General features: G+C 41.4%; 1 protein-coding gene across 1 annotated transcript in view; it reads left to right on the top strand.

Moving 5' to 3' along the window:
- The window catches only part of mgat5 (alpha-1,6-mannosylglycoprotein 6-beta-N-acetylglucosaminyltransferase), an 88,372-nt gene that overhangs the window by 32,865 nt on the left and 39,966 nt on the right, over positions 1–15,541 (top strand). Inside the window, exons 5-8 of the mRNA XM_085347235.1 lie at positions 6,165–6,236; positions 8,933–9,094; positions 11,787–11,956; positions 12,454–12,588. Of these exons, the coding sequence (XP_085203361.1) occupies positions 6,165–6,236; positions 8,933–9,094; positions 11,787–11,956; positions 12,454–12,588 (539 nt within the window). The remainder of the gene's footprint in view (positions 1–6,164; positions 6,237–8,932; positions 9,095–11,786; positions 11,957–12,453; positions 12,589–15,541) is intronic.

Genomic DNA, 15,541 nt, shown 5'->3' with positions numbered 1-15,541 from the left:
ATGATGTCATCAAGCTGCGCCTGTTTTGGTCGAAAGCATCGCAGCAGCTAAAACCATTATCATCTGCAAATTATGGCGGGCGACAGTCATAGCAAAGAGATGAAGCACTTTTGAAATATGGGGAAAGCCAAAAACTTCGCTTCCTCCACTTCCGTAAATTTGATTCATTAATGTTGAATTCTCTCGCATCTGTTCTATTCCCATGTTGTTGCACTATATTAATAACCAACCTCGTATTGTTGATGAATAATCTCAGTTGTTCTCCTGACTGAAGTTTGGCCCGTGTATAGCATCCTGCTATGCGATTGCATTTGTCCCTGACCACCAGAATCCCTCACGTTCACTTTTATCGAGTGGAAAAAAAGTTGGCGTTCGTCCTCCAGCTTCACTGTGCTAATGTTATGCTAACATAGCTGTGTCGCTAGCAATCACGTAGCACAACATTATATACCAGGTAGTCCAACTTCAGTAACCCTGCAAACGTTTCCAGCATTTATGTTGGAAGTGGTAGCAGAGCTGTACGTTTTAATTAGTTTCAAAAGTCTCAGTCAGAAGATGGTATGAAATGTTTAGGTGTAAACTAGCGAGCTAACTCCCTGCTAACTTCTAACTCCGTTAAATTTAATAAATTCTGTTTTCATGGATGTTAAACTTAATTGTTACACCCGATAAAGCAGCAACGCTGATGATTTTATTAAAGATGAAAGAATTTAGACCGTTTTTAACTCTTAGTGTTCGTTTGACTTTGGGACCTGAAGCAGACGGCGTTTTGGACCCAGATTACTCCGCGAAGCTCCTCACTACGGCAGCCGTAATGCTCTGACAATCCATCAAGCAGTGCGGCTTACCAAAGTTGTACTAAAACATTTTTTAACAGATTTCTGCACGCAGAAATCAGTTCGAAGTCAGTAAGTAAAATCAGAATTCATACATAAGGCACACTCTCGATTTTTGAGAAAATTAAAGGATTTTAAGTGTGCCTTATAGTGTGGAAAATACGTTATACAGAAGAAAAGAATATATCACGATATATATCGTTACCGCACGTGCTTCAAATTATATCGCGATATGAATTTTAGGCCATATCGCCCAGCCCTATATGTATTATTACTATTATTGTATATATGTCTCAAAAAGTCATAAAAATCACAATGATGTAGAGGTCTCAAAGCTCATGTATCAAATAGGATTTGCTTGGCATTGCATAAAATAAGGAAACGCATAACAGGTTCCCTTAAAAGCAGAGGAACGTTGTGATGAAACATTCTTGTTTTTTGCATATATTTGAAAAATGAAGAGTCTTACATTCTTTTCAGAAACCTGCAGTTGCTTGATCTATTTTCCCGCTGCTTGCATGGTCTCTTTCTGCGGTATATTTTTGGTTTGTGCTTTGGGTTTGTTCTCTTTGGATTCAATAAGTACGATAAGAGCTGCAAAAAACCTCAGACAACCAGTAAAAAATGGATACTGCATACCCAGAGTGGCCTGACAACATTCCTGCAAACTGAGAGTGATCACAAAAGAATGAAGTGCTAAAAATAAGTAGAGGTAAAAGGGGGATTTCATTTTTCATGAGAGCAAATTAGTGTGTTGAGGAGGACGGTGAGGGAGAACGAGGAGATGATTCAGTGGGGAGGGGGGTGATGTGGTAATGTGCGAGGCACTCCTTCAAGGGATGAGTTTGCAGCATATGAAAAGAGATTCAGAATGACTTCACTTCAGTCCCGGCAAATAGGGGGAAAAAGCCACGGTGGAGGGATTATTCATTATTGACGAGTTCCTTCAAGGGACACTTTCAGACCTTCAATTTTTTGCATGATTTATCTTTGCCCCAAACACGGACATGTACTCGTTTTGTAGCGACAGAGCTAATCTTTTCCTTAATTCTAATTAAAGTCTGCCCCCCCCCCCCCCCCCCCCCCCAAAAAAAAAACCCCTAAAAAAACCCCCAGCTTTGCTTCACATTAAACTTCCGCTCTGATTTCTCATTTCAAAGATCTTCCGCAGATCACAGCAGCTGATTACGTTTGATCAGCGAGCCTTTCGTTTCTCTTGGACGAGTTTTCCTTAAATTTGTCTCATCAACTAATTCTAAAGTTGGAAATTGAGCTTCAACTAGAGAGCTCTTCCATGTTTGTTTTGTTTTGAGGCGTTATATTTTTGGGAAAAGTAGGATTTCAGATTCAGAGAGGTCAGCAGCCTCTTATGAATTTTGTATATGAGCTGAAAGCGGTCGACTGGTAAAGAAGGCAGAAAGCTGGCTTGGTCGGTATGGGAATAGAAGCGAGATGGACATTAGTGGAATCCATTAGGTTTGAGAGAAACCTCGTCTTTCTATTCATGGAAGCAGGAAGCAAACAGAAATATTTGTCAGAATTTCGCCACAGGGCTGCGTGCTTAGTCCACTGCTCTACTCGCTTTATACACACGACTGCACCCCCGCCCACCAGAGCAACGCCATTGTAAAGTTCGCAGATGACACTACTGTGGTGGGGCTCATATCTGGGGGAGATGAGTCTGCCTACAGAGATGAGGTGGAGCGGCTGTCTTCATGGTGCAAGGATAACAACCTTCTCCTAAACACGAAAAAGACCAAAGAACTCATAATTGACTACAGAAGACACAAGACAGAAATCCAACCACTAATCATCAGCGACGACTGTGTGGAGAGGGTGGCAGACTTCCGCTTCTTGGGAGTCAGCATAGAGGGAAACCTATCCTGGAGTGTGAATACCTCTGAGCTACTGAAAAAGACACAACAGAGACTGTACTTTCTGAGAGTGCTTAGGAAGAACAACATCACACAGAGACTGCTGGTGTCTTTCTACAGAGCCTCCATCGAAAGCATACTAACGTACTGCATAGGCATATGGTACGCTAGCTGCACAGTGGCTCAGAGGAAAGCACTCCAGGGAGTAATCAACGCTGCCCAAAGGACAATCGGCTGCCCTCTCCTCAAACTGAAAGACCTACACAGTTTCCGCTGCCTCAAAAGAGCCCATAACATCATAAAGGACACCTCACACCCTGGACACTCCATGTTCGAACTGCTGCCTTCAGGTAAACGGTATAGAACAACATACACAAGGACTAACAGACTCAAACACAGTTTCTACCCAATTGCAATATCATGTCTCAATGCTACTAAAAGTAGATGACTTTCATTGCCCCTGTTGTCATTTGTGCCCTTGATGTTGGAATGCTTTCAGACATGTTTTGTTGGATGCGCTAACAAATTGATTGAGTGATTGATTGTTTGAGTGATATATCAACTAGGTCGTATGTTGAGTGTCTGTATGGGGCCTTAGGCCTGGATTGCTTGGGTGTATCTACGGTATGAGAATACTGTATTTTATATGTATTTCTATCTTTTATATCCTATCATTATAGTTTTTAAGTATTTAATTATAGTTTTTAAGTATTTATCTTTTGTGATGTTGCACTGACCAGAGACATCTTTCAATTTCATTGTACCTGTGACAATGACAATAAAGAATATTCATTCATTTATAAAGACTCTCTGCTAAGCTAACATCCTTCACTCTTCACCTCTAGTGTTACAGTTCTTCTTAGCTAAGAGGAAAAAAAAAATTCAAGCTCAGATCATACACCCTTTACCATGTATAATTCATACGTGTCAAGCGCTGCATTAACCTTGCAAAGGGGCAGCGCATCCTGATGGATGTCAGCGGGAGAAGGTCAGGGTTTAGCTAATGGTGGTGTGTTGCTGATTGACAGTAAACACTCGCAACTTGTACAGAGCCAAATTTTGCCAAGACAAGCAAAATGCACAATTAAACTTCAAAGGAGCTTGCAAAGAAAAGCGTCTGGACTTCTTTAAGTTGCTTGAAGACGTTTCACCTCTCATCCGAGAAGCTTCTTCAGTTCTAAGGTCAAATGGTGGAGAGTCCCAGATATAAACCTAGTGGGAGTGACCCCCCACAGAGGGACAAAAGGACCCCCTGATGATCCTCTAATCGCCTGAGCCAAGGTGGGAAACTGGGCGTGGGTCCCAATCAGCCAGAGTTTCGGGTGTGTTCATTGTGAACCTGGCCCCCCCTTATCATGCGAATTCCTGAGGTCAGATGGCCCAGGATGTGAGTGGGCGTTAAGGCGTCTGGGAAGGGATCTCTCCACCATTTGACCTTAGAACTGAAGAAGCTTCTCGGATGAGAGGTGAAACGTCTTCAAGCAACTTAAAGAAGTCCAGACGCTTTTCTTTGCAAGCTCCTTTGACTACGATGACCTGGATGACTGAGAACCTTCACAGACACAATTAAACTTCACTTCTCCATAAACATCTGTATGTACAAACGGATGAAGAGGAAGGAACTGCACAAGCAATTGCTGAGAAAGAAGAAGTGATTTAAATCAGGCGTACGAACAGGATGGAATATGGAGACTGCAGTCAGAGTGGCAGTTGTTCAGCATCAGGCAAATCCTCAGCTGTGTGGCTGTGTCCCACCTTCACCTACCTACAGACCCGTGTGTTGCTCTAGCGTTAACAGTTGGGTACTTTTCCCTCGTCTATGGAGGGCAGAGACACAGCACGAAAACCAGTCCTCTTCCCCAAACAGCCACAGGGACAACTCCTTGATATGTTGATATATGTTGTGTTTGTATGAAAGTAAATTTACAAAGCTGGAGGAGTTAAAAAGGAGATTGAAGTGGGCCAAAACAACAAACAAATCAATGGTCCATAAGGGTCATATGGGACGCACACGCACCCAAAAAAACAGTCATCCAACAAGTCGTAAATCTACATGATTAAAACACAATTCTAAATTTTAGAATCTTTTCTCATAAGCTTGTGAATTTGTTCTTGGAAAACAGGGATTTTCCTTTTTAAGTTTAAGATTTTTTTCCTTATAAAGTCTTGTTTTTTGTCCTCACAAGTTTGGCCATTAGTCTTTTACATTTATGGGGTTTTTCTTGCTTTTTCCCCCCTTAATTCATTATTTTTATTAATATTTTTAAACCTTCAATGGCCCTCATATATTATCAAGTACCAAACCAAAAAACTAGAACATATCTCCCTAGCTAAAATAAACAGGAAGACATCATTAAAAGTAAACAGCGGCTCACGAACACAGCGTACAGCAAGATGTGGCTGTTTTGGATGAAGAAGACCAAATCCCTGCCCTGAGGTGTTAACATATATATGTCATCAAACAGGAGCCACTCATCTGCGAGCTAGAATTTACCACCCAGATCACACCAGCGTACCTGCATATGAAGCAGTTGTATCTGCTTCATATGTTCAGACAGTTGTTGGCGTAAACACAGAAGCCACACCCACCTGCTGTTTAACCCTTTGTTTATTGAAGGACATGCTGTTTGAATGGGTGTGAATGCACTCTGAACCTTGTGAGACGTGTGGTTTCTAACAGAAAGTCAGACAAAATAATAGTTTCTTGCATTTTTCATTTTCTTTTTGGTCCAGTGCTTTTCTTCTTGTTGTTAGTTTGTTTCATGTATGAAATAAATAATTGGTGGGGACGAGGGGGAAGCTTGCTTAAATGGTTGAAGTAAAGTTTAGCACTGGTGTATAATCTGTGAAAAGCCAGATGAAAGCAGTAAGTGACACAGGCAGACGGAGAATTAAGGAAAACTACTTTTGTAATGGCAGGAATGGCCATAGCTTAAATGTACAGTGGAATTTTTTTTCCCTGAAGAAGTTGAGCTTGAAGGCCAAAGCTTCTACCTCTAAAAATGGAGGAACAGTAGCACAACCGTCGTGTCGAGAATGTAAAGCAGTAATGATGCTAGAAACATACAGCCAATCCATTAAATGCTTTCTAAGTAAGAGGAGTATTTTAAATTGTGTTGAGTTGCTGTCTAATGCAAAGAGCTGAAGAAAAGTGTTATATAGTCACATATATATGAACTTGAGAGGATTCCTGCAGTTGCTTCTTGGCATTTAGTAGGCCAAGTTTAGCAACAGTGAACAGCAGCAGGGTCCATTTACATCTCTAGTAAAGTGAAGAGTTGTGCTAATGTACTCAAAGTTTGTATATTGACATTTCTGTGTGTGTGTGTGTGTGTGTGTGTGTGTGTGTGTGTGTGTGTGTGTGTGTGTGTGTCACGGTTCCGGTGGATGTCTGATAAAAGGTTAAAAAAAACAAAGCTGTAAACTGAACAGGTGTTTTGGGCTTCTTCCGTAGGTGGAGAACTGGTGTCCTCGTCTGCCCTGGCGAGCCAAGACCCTGAATGAAGAAATGGACCAGAGAGGCCAGGTGAGAGAAAGACAGCACACATCTCCTGTTAACTGTAAACTGAAAACACAATGGACCGTTGAACTACTTCAGCTGCCCTTCGAGATGAACCTTTCAGAGGCTCTCACATCACGAGCTCTCCCCTCGCTACTAACCCCTCGTGTTGTTATAAAAATAGGCTTGTGTGAGAGTAACCAGTTGCAGTTGCTCACTATTAAAAAAAATCTACTTGGTCGGCCTATATCTATTAGGCACCGTTATGCCGGGGTTGTTCGGGTGTCGCATTACAACACAGATGCCATAGCTGTGGTCCATTTAACTGAATGGATTTCATGGATACTTGTATGCGTGATGGCAAGTTTTATCATTAGGATTAATTTTCCTTACATGTTTAGACCTACTCCATTATGCTTCATTTATAGGATATTTCATATTAAGAAATAAGGGGTTTCTGTATGCAGGTAGAGCAGGTCATCGGTTAAACAGAACGTTGGCAGTTTGATCGCTGGCTGCTCCAGCATGGTTGCCGAAGTACTCTCAGGCAAGTTACTGAACCAATACTGATGATCTGTTCCTTTTAGCTGACCTCATTTTGTCAGATAGGCTCTATTGAAATGAATGGCTAGTAAAATTAAGCACACATGTGGTCAAATGTATAAGTGTGATACATTATGCAAAAAACAGGAAATCGGGAAGCAGGCAAATGCTTTTTTTCTCTTCAGCACTGTATATCAGTTGCTTAGCGTTAGCCGCAGAGCAGACAGTAATATACATTAAAATACTAAGAACTGGTAGTCAGGTGAAAGCAAGTCTCATAACAATAAAAACTGTCCACCAATAGCTAACATTTTAAAATGTTTGCTTTTCAAGCTGCCTTTACAACCAATCAAAGTAAAATCGAGCCAGCGAATGAGCAAACGGGCTGAGCTGAACTGTAAACATACCTCGATAGCTTATGATAGCTTATGCTATCGAGGTATGTTTAGCCTCTAGAAGACGAAAGCCGGAGTGATGGAACCATGGGTCAAATCTGAAATAATGATCTTGCATCTGTGCCAATGCGGTAGCTCAGTCAAATCCCACTTACAGAGCTTGCTTGCTGGCTTGTACAAAGTCTACTGTATCTTCCCCCTCCCCCTGCCTTTTCCTCTGCTTTGGGTGAATCGATATTAAGCGCTCTTCATCCCCCTCTCTGGAAGCATCAACAGCACTGACCCATCAGTAGCGGGGACATGCCATTTGACAGGCTTTGGAGTTTTTAATTCAGGCACAGATTTTAATAGCTTCAATCCGTGCAAGCGATTTCCTGTCGTGATGAGGAATGCTAATGCCTCGCTACAACCTTGTTTCAGCCACCTTAGCAGCTAGTAATGGCACTGTGGTTTCTCCTTAGCACTCTATCTTTCTCCCACTAGTGCCGCCTCACTCACAGCTTCACTTCTTTTCCTAAAAATTATATTCAGGTTTGTTTATATCGCACCTAATTATAACAACAATCACCTGAAGGCACTTTATACTGGAAGGGAAAGACCCTTCAGCGTTCTGGAGAAAACCAGCACTTGGCGACAGTGGGAAGGAAAAACTGGCTTCTAACAGGAAGAAACTTCCTGCAGATCCAGGCTCAGGGAGGGGCAGCCATCTGCTGTAACTGGTTGAGGGTTAAGAGGGAAAAGGGAAAGAAAGACGAGAGCGGAGGGAGATGTGACAAAGCACATTACTCTGCTCAGCGTCATATTCAGATGAGACGGGGTGATATTTGAATGTGTTTACACTATTTCCCTTTCCGTGGCCGTCTGTGACCTCACGTTTATTTCCATCCTTCAGCTTGACTAGCAGTTAGTCAGCAGTCTCACAACAGAGGCAAGATTACTAACATGCAGATAGACGTTTCACAGCATGAGCCGCTTTGCTTCACAACCTTTTTATTAAACATTTAGTTGATGACGATGTCCCGTCTCTTGAAATCTGTGCCCCCAGAAAAAAAGTAGCAGTGATCCTTCTTTGTGCTTTGTATGTCTCTTCTGTGGGAATCATCAAACCCTGCACAGTTAAGCCTTCTTCCTCTTCTCCCTTTAGACATTTGTTTGTAACAGGGAGCACTTGGCGCTCCAAATGTTTCAGCACCTGATGTTCCCGTAACCATAACTACAGTATAGTGCTTTCTCAATTCACTATATGTACTTATAACTCACTGTATAAGATTTTTGTTTCTTTTAAAAAAAAAAAAAAAAAAAAAGGACAAATAGGGCACATTAAAGCCCAGATTCACCAGTCATTCATCCACCCCCCTATTCCGCAGACCAGCTCCGCCTTTCTGTCTCCATCCGTTTAATCCATCTGCCGATCCAAGGAGATACAATGCGAGACTCAGTCACTTTGGATAAACCTTTTAATCGTAGCTACACAGTGCTGGGGTTGAGCTGGGGATCTTGTATTAGTGGAGCTCACTCCAAGAAAACAAGCCTTTGGCAACTTGGAAGGCAATATTGCAAATTCTGAATTACATTAGATAAAATTTTAAAGATTGCTTTGGGATTTTCTTGCAGCAGGAGAACCAAGCAGCCATGAAGAAACACAAGTGAAGCAGATAACAAAGTGAACATAATCACTGTCTTGATGAGAGATTTTAAAGAAGTTGATATTCATGTTTTCTGTGGACCAACACGCGCACGTTATCAGATTACAGTCGCTGTACTTGTGTCCACGTTTCCACACAGGCGGAGATCCGGACCAGTTTCGAGGAGCTTTACCGGATGATGTCACAACGGGAGGAGTTCCGCTGGATGATGCTGAGAATCAAACGGATGGCCGAGCCGTGGGTCAGCGCCATCCGCTCGCTGGCTGCAAAGCAGAACCTGGGCAAGCGGCGGAAGAAGAAGGTGGGCATGACAGATGATGATGTAGTTTGCCGGAGCTTTTGTCCACTCAGGTTTTGTTTTCAGGGACGAAAAGAAGCTGTTTGTTTTTTGTGCTACAGTTGTTTTGTAAAGAGTAACTGCAGGCTCCGACATAAATGTGTCACTTCCTCTCTGCCAGGAAAGGCCCTCTAGACAGCGTTCAGAGTAATGGATGAAAAGCTTTTGTGAGCTCAGTGTCCTGTTTGTGTATTATATGTAGAAGATGGAGGCACAATACCAAAGTATGCAGTGAAACTCCCAAGTTTAGTCAGCTAAAAGGGAAGACTGGTGCTTTTCAGAAAAATATTCTAGCTGAATAAGTGAAATGTTAATATTTATCTACCTAAAAGTCAGCAGGATGCAGCTTTTTTTTTAGCTTTCAACCAGCCAGTTGAAATGAATGCACCACCTTTATGTATACCAATACCGATATACACCCAAACACACTTTGACACACTTGTAGACCGCCTCACTTCTGCTCAGAGAAGAGCTGATGCTGGGAAAGGACTGACACAGATATTCCATTGTGTCCCAAGCTAGAAGCTGCTCCCAGCTCTGAATAACTGCACACTTCCCTTGGCCCTTCTGAATAATTCACATCGTGCTCCCTTGATACCGTGGTGCTGAAGTGAGGCAGCGTCCCCTTCATGTGAAACTCAAGAGTACAAGAAACAAGAAATCTCACGATCTTACCCGGCCGTTGCTTTTTTCCACCCACTTTGTTGAATCTGTTCAGTCTCTAATGAGACAAAGAACAGTTTCTCGTGATAATTTCAGCTTCTGATTTGTTCAGGAATTCACGCTGTCAGCAGTGAAATGTGTGTTGGTCACTTCAAACAAAGCCTTCTATTACTTTCAGCTCCCACTGTGGAACACTATGTTCCCGCTCGGCAGCTGAAAACCATCCTGTGTGTTCATGTTTTACTTAAGTTGTGTGCGTTTTCTCAGCATGTGACACTGCTCACCTGTCAGCATAGGAAAAACTAGAACTGCTTTTACAGCAAAACCTCTTATTATAATGAGCACTGTAAACATTTTGCACTCTTAATAATCTAACCAGTTATTTTAGATAGGAAACCAGTAACGTGTCTTTTATTTGTCCACTCTTCTTGTGGGCTACGGTGGCTCAAAACAGTCAAAACAAGAAAGAAAGAAATGGCTCAGTCACTGCTGTCTAGGGCTGGGCCATATTATACCGTTCACGGTAATACCGGTATAATGTTAGGCAACGATAGGAAAATGAAATATCGCGATAGAATATGAGTAACACGCGCATGCGCAGTGCCTTTGTTTTCATACGCACATGGCCAATTGTTGAGTGAAACAGATGAACCAGAATTGGTTTGTAAAAATGGTGCAACTTCCGTGATGTGGAACTGGTTTGGTGTTTGTCCTTCAGATACACGACAAAGCACATTTTTTTGCAGAACATGCAAGCGGCCGTCGTTATTGTCGTATTTGTCGGACTAAGATGCTCTTAAATCTGGGAGTAATCTGGGTCCTAAACTCCGTATGCTTCTGGTCAAACGAACACTGCAGCATCACTGAGAGTTAAAAACTTCTTTCATCTTTAATAAAACGATCAGCATTGCTGCTTTACCAGGTGTAACTATGAAGTTTAACTTCCAGGCATCCATGAAAACAAAATTTATTACATTTAACGGAGTTAGAAGTTAGCAGGAAACTAGCGGAAGTTAGCTCTGCTATCACTTCCAACATAAATGAAGACAGGAAACTAAACAGCAGTGACGTTTGTAGGGTTACTGAAGTTGGGCTAGCTGGTATATAATGATGTGCTACGTGATCGCTAGCGACACAGCTATGTTAGCATAACATAAACAGTGAAGCTGGAGGACGAACACTAACACTTTTCCACTTATAAAAGTTAACGTTAAGGTTCCTGATAGTTAGAGACAAATGCAATCGCATGGCAGGATGCTGTAAACGGACCAAACTTCAGTCAGGAGAACAACTGAGATAATCCATCCACAATACGAGGTTAGTCATTAATATACTGCAACAACATGGGAATAGAGCAGCTGCCAGAGAATTCAACATTAATGAATCAATGGTACAGAAGTGGAGGAAGCAAGAAGAATGAGTCTAATAAAGTTTGATTTATCTGACTGCTTTGTTTCGCTTAATGTGCCTTATAATCCCGTGCACCTTATGGTCCGAAAAATGCGTACTGCACACTGCAGTTTAATGTTGCAAAGCACCTCTTTTTAACTTCAGTGGATATTATACATGGTTATGCTCAGGATATGTCAGCCCATTTCTACTGGAAATGTCTTTTGGTTAAACTTTCAGCAAGGAATTTGCATTTGCACTGTTACATTTTTATAAAGCTTTAATGTACATAAAAACCAGCTTCTTGTTTAAGTGAAAATAAATGGAAGGTTGTCTTTTTGCGCTAGTAATGTTGTGGAGTTGTATTTTGTCTCGCATCAATTATATCGTCAGTTATATCGTTATCGCAAATTTTCAAATATATATCGTGATAAGTATTTTTGGCCATATCGCCCTGCTCTACTGCTGTCTTTCATAAACTTTATGATCGCCCTTTTATTCCACATTCACAAACATTAAAAAGTATTCTCATCTTCTAAATGAAAAGCTGCGCTACATTAGTTCCTGCACTTACTTTTTATTTTCCTATTTTCTCCTCCGTCAGATCCTGGTCCATCTTGGTCTGCTGACCAAGGAGTCAGGCTTCAAGATTGCAGAAAATGCTTTCAGTGGGGGCCCACTGGGGGAGCTGGTCCAGTGGAGTGACCTCATAACCACATTGTACCTGCTGGGCCACAACATTCGCATCTCTGCTTCCCTCAATGAGCTCAAAGAGTAAGATTATTATTATTATTAAACTGTCTATTTAAGGTGGACTGATGTTAAGAACACTCGTGTGGAGGATGATCGTTCATAAATAATTGAGTAAAAGGCAGCTATATGGGTATAATTCTCTGTATAGTCAAACCAACACCTTTAACATTAGTATTAATCTTATTTACAAAGTGTAAACTTATTTAAAACTCCTGTAGTAGCTCACATTATGAACTGTCAGCAGTCTGACTAAACAAAGTTGTTTGTCTTTTTCTATTATAATGATGATGATGATGATGATGATGATGATGATGATGATGATGATGGTAAGACAAAATTTCCAAACCAAATCACAATCCTTAATCCTGAGTTTGACAGATTCCTTTCTCTGTTGTATACGTGCTTGGCTTTGATCAATGGCCTGCCTAGTAAAATTAAATGCAGTGGCTGCCTGCTGACTAGTTTGACATGTGGATCAATTTGCTGAATCAGAGTTGTTGTTTTTCTTTTTTCTACAGGATCATGCGAAAGGTTATGGGAAACAAATCCAGCTGCCCCACGCAGGGCGATAAAGTGGTAGAGCTTATATACATCGACATCGTGGGTCTGACCCAGTTTAAGAAGACTCTGGGGCCTTCCTGGGTCCACTACCAGTAAGTATATTTGTATTTTACATTTGAAGGCCATTAAACTTCATTTTCTACATCACCTTGTGTTGACTGTCAGGTTTCTACATGAACGTAAACACTGTGGGATTTGGATCCAGGATTTACATCCATATGGCTCGTTCCATCCTTGGCTACAAAGGCCGAAGTGCTTTGCACCACCATGTCGCAAACATGCTTTTTAATCCAGTAAAGCTGGGCCTTTTAACCAACCTCAAGTGGACATTAGAGGAACTGCAGCAGTTTTGGGCACTTCCAAGTTAGAGGTTGCCTTTGGCGTACACCTAGGCAGATTGATAATCTTGGAGGTGCCAGAAGGAAGAAGATTATTTCCTTTTAAAATTTCTTGACTTGCTAAGCTCCAGAAGTTTAGAAGCTGCTAGCTTGCTAGCTTCCTAAGTAGTGTTTTCCAGTAATGCATTATAATTTGTAAAAAAAAAAAAAATCATTCCAGAGTATACATATGTGTTATATGTTGTGAATGGTAAGACTATTTCAAACACGACTAGAAATCTTGGAGAAAAACATGTATTACAGTAGAATATTTAGTGTACAAATTTAAAAGCTGCTAGCTTACTACCTTGCTAGCTTGTGTCCTTAAATAATATATTGTGATTTCTAAAAATCATTCATAAGTAGGGATGGGTATCGTTTAGGTTTTATCTGATACCGGTGCCAAACCGGTACTTTTGAAACGGTGCCGGTGCTTAAACAGTGCTCGAACCGGTGCTTAAAGAATGGAGAAGACAAACTTTGTCCAAAAACCTCTTATGTTTTTATTTTTAGCAGTCTCTTTTTTCTGCAAAATGATAACCAAGTTAGCCTTTTCTGTTGATACAACATGAAGGGAGTATCTGCCATCAAACAAGAAGACAGCCGCATGTAACTACAACAGTGTTTGCTAGTTCACCTTACATGCATTAATGTAATAACGTGGTTAGCCTACTCAACGTAAATTACACACGAACAACATTAAACTACTCGCCCAGAAAAGAACGGCTGCTGCTGCCATCATCATCCGTCATCATTTCTGCTACACTGACAGGGCTAGGGGCCAGGACTCTCCTCTTCGGGTTCTTGGGGGATGTTGCTAACTCGGGTCCGATAACAGGCAACCCACCCACAGTAGATGCGCTCGGTGTGAGGTCTTGCAGCAAGCTATCAAATACGGTGCATTTCTCGGCTTTTAAAAAAACGCTATGCGTCAGCAGGTGTTTCTTCAGATTCGAGGAGTTACCTCCTTTGCACAGTATCACCTTAAAGCACTTGTTGCAGGCTGGTGAGTTTGCATCTTTTGCTGTGAAGTACAGCCAGACTTTTGACCACTTCGCCTTGGGCATTTTTAATCTGTAGCTCTGCTCTAAAAGAACGTACATACCTGGGCCCGCTTACTATCCTTGGAAAGGTAAAATGATTGGCTAGAATCCAAAGTGTATGACTTCTCAAGAAAAAAAACACTGAAATAAAGCACCAGAATGTGCGCTGCTTTTCGGTCTGGTTACTACCGTTTATGTCAGAACCGGTGCAATTACGGCACCGAATATCGGTACCGATCCTTCATAAGTAGAGATGTCTGATGTATTACAGTTAAATATTTACTTTCAGAAGTTTAAAAGTTGCTAGCTTGCTAACTTATATTATGATTTCTAACAATCATCCCAAAGTAAGACATAAAACAGCATGCTTGTGTGTTGGCTCAGCGGGCTTAATATTAATGAGAAAATAAAATCGGTCACATTAAACAGCTAGATTTCATGTCATTTACTTTGTTATAGCTATCAGTTAAATATCATGTATAGCTATCGAGGGCTCTCATATCATTTCTCTTTCCTCATGTAAAAATCTGGACACCACTGCTGCCAACTGTGGCTGCCAGCAGCTTCCCTCACGTAGGCACATGTCGCTGGGTCGAGGTTTGTCTGGCACTCGTTGTGACAAAGAGTCTATTTTCTGCTCATACATTGCCACAATTTCCCAAAAGGCCCAAGGAGCTGTTGTTCATGATGTTGTGACCAATTCTATTCTGTCTCCCCAACTGCTCCACTGAGGACTGTAGATTAGGCCTTCCCGGTTTGTTTTGAAAAGAGCCTCCTGTCAGCGCCGACTGACAGGAAGAAAGAAGGAACAATAACTCTGGGGCAGTAATAGCTCTGTCGGTTCCTCCTGCTTGTCACCAGGTTTTGTTTGTGTGAGACTGAACACTTTAACCTGCATCCGCTCACTTTATGCCCTGAGGAAATTGGCTTAGCCTCAGGTATAATTAAGGTCCAGATGATGTTATTGGTGTTAATTCTCCCACCATTATTGAACAGTTATGTCAAAGCGCTTTGTGTCACTGTATACTTCATATGCACTTTTGTGAAAGAAGACCTGGAGTGCAGGCTGAAAAGTTATTTTCCACTAAGTGTAACCTTAGAGTCTGGGAAATAATATCTCTTCCTTTTAAGGCCTGAGAATCCCACAATCCCTTTTATTTTCTTTATATTCATGCAGGGTACCCGATGTACAGAAGAAGCCAGATTTGTTTTTTGTTTTTCATTTAAGACCCCAAATTCTTAAAAGCAATAAACTCTAATAATAACACATATTTTTTTTGTGTGATGGGACAAAGCAAACAAGTCTGTCCAAGCTGTTTGTGATTGCTGTTTTGTTATTCCTGCCATCAGTCTTTATGTTTCATACTACTCTGTAATGAAAATACTCCAAGTTGTTATTTTCTTGGTAAAAACTAGAACAGGTGTTTGCCTATCGTTCAATTTAATTTAATACTTTCATTGCCTTGCTTAATCAGACACGCTTCCAGGGATCTAGTGGTTAACACGTTCGCTCCAGGTCACTGGTTTAGTTCCAGCTAGAGACATGGTTCCTCACTGGGGTTGTGTCACGAAGGGAGTCCAGCTTAAATCTCTGACAAATTAGACATGCAGAGCCACCTGCTGTA

Source organism: Diplotaxodon limnothrissa, linkage group LG23, assembly GCF_057381915.1.
Source record: "Diplotaxodon limnothrissa isolate DT_005_m linkage group LG23, D_limnothrissa_male_GT1.1, whole genome shotgun sequence".
NCBI classification, from domain to species: domain Eukaryota; kingdom Metazoa; phylum Chordata; class Actinopteri; order Cichliformes; family Cichlidae; genus Diplotaxodon; species Diplotaxodon limnothrissa.
This window is presented reverse-complemented; position numbering and strand designations above follow the sequence as displayed.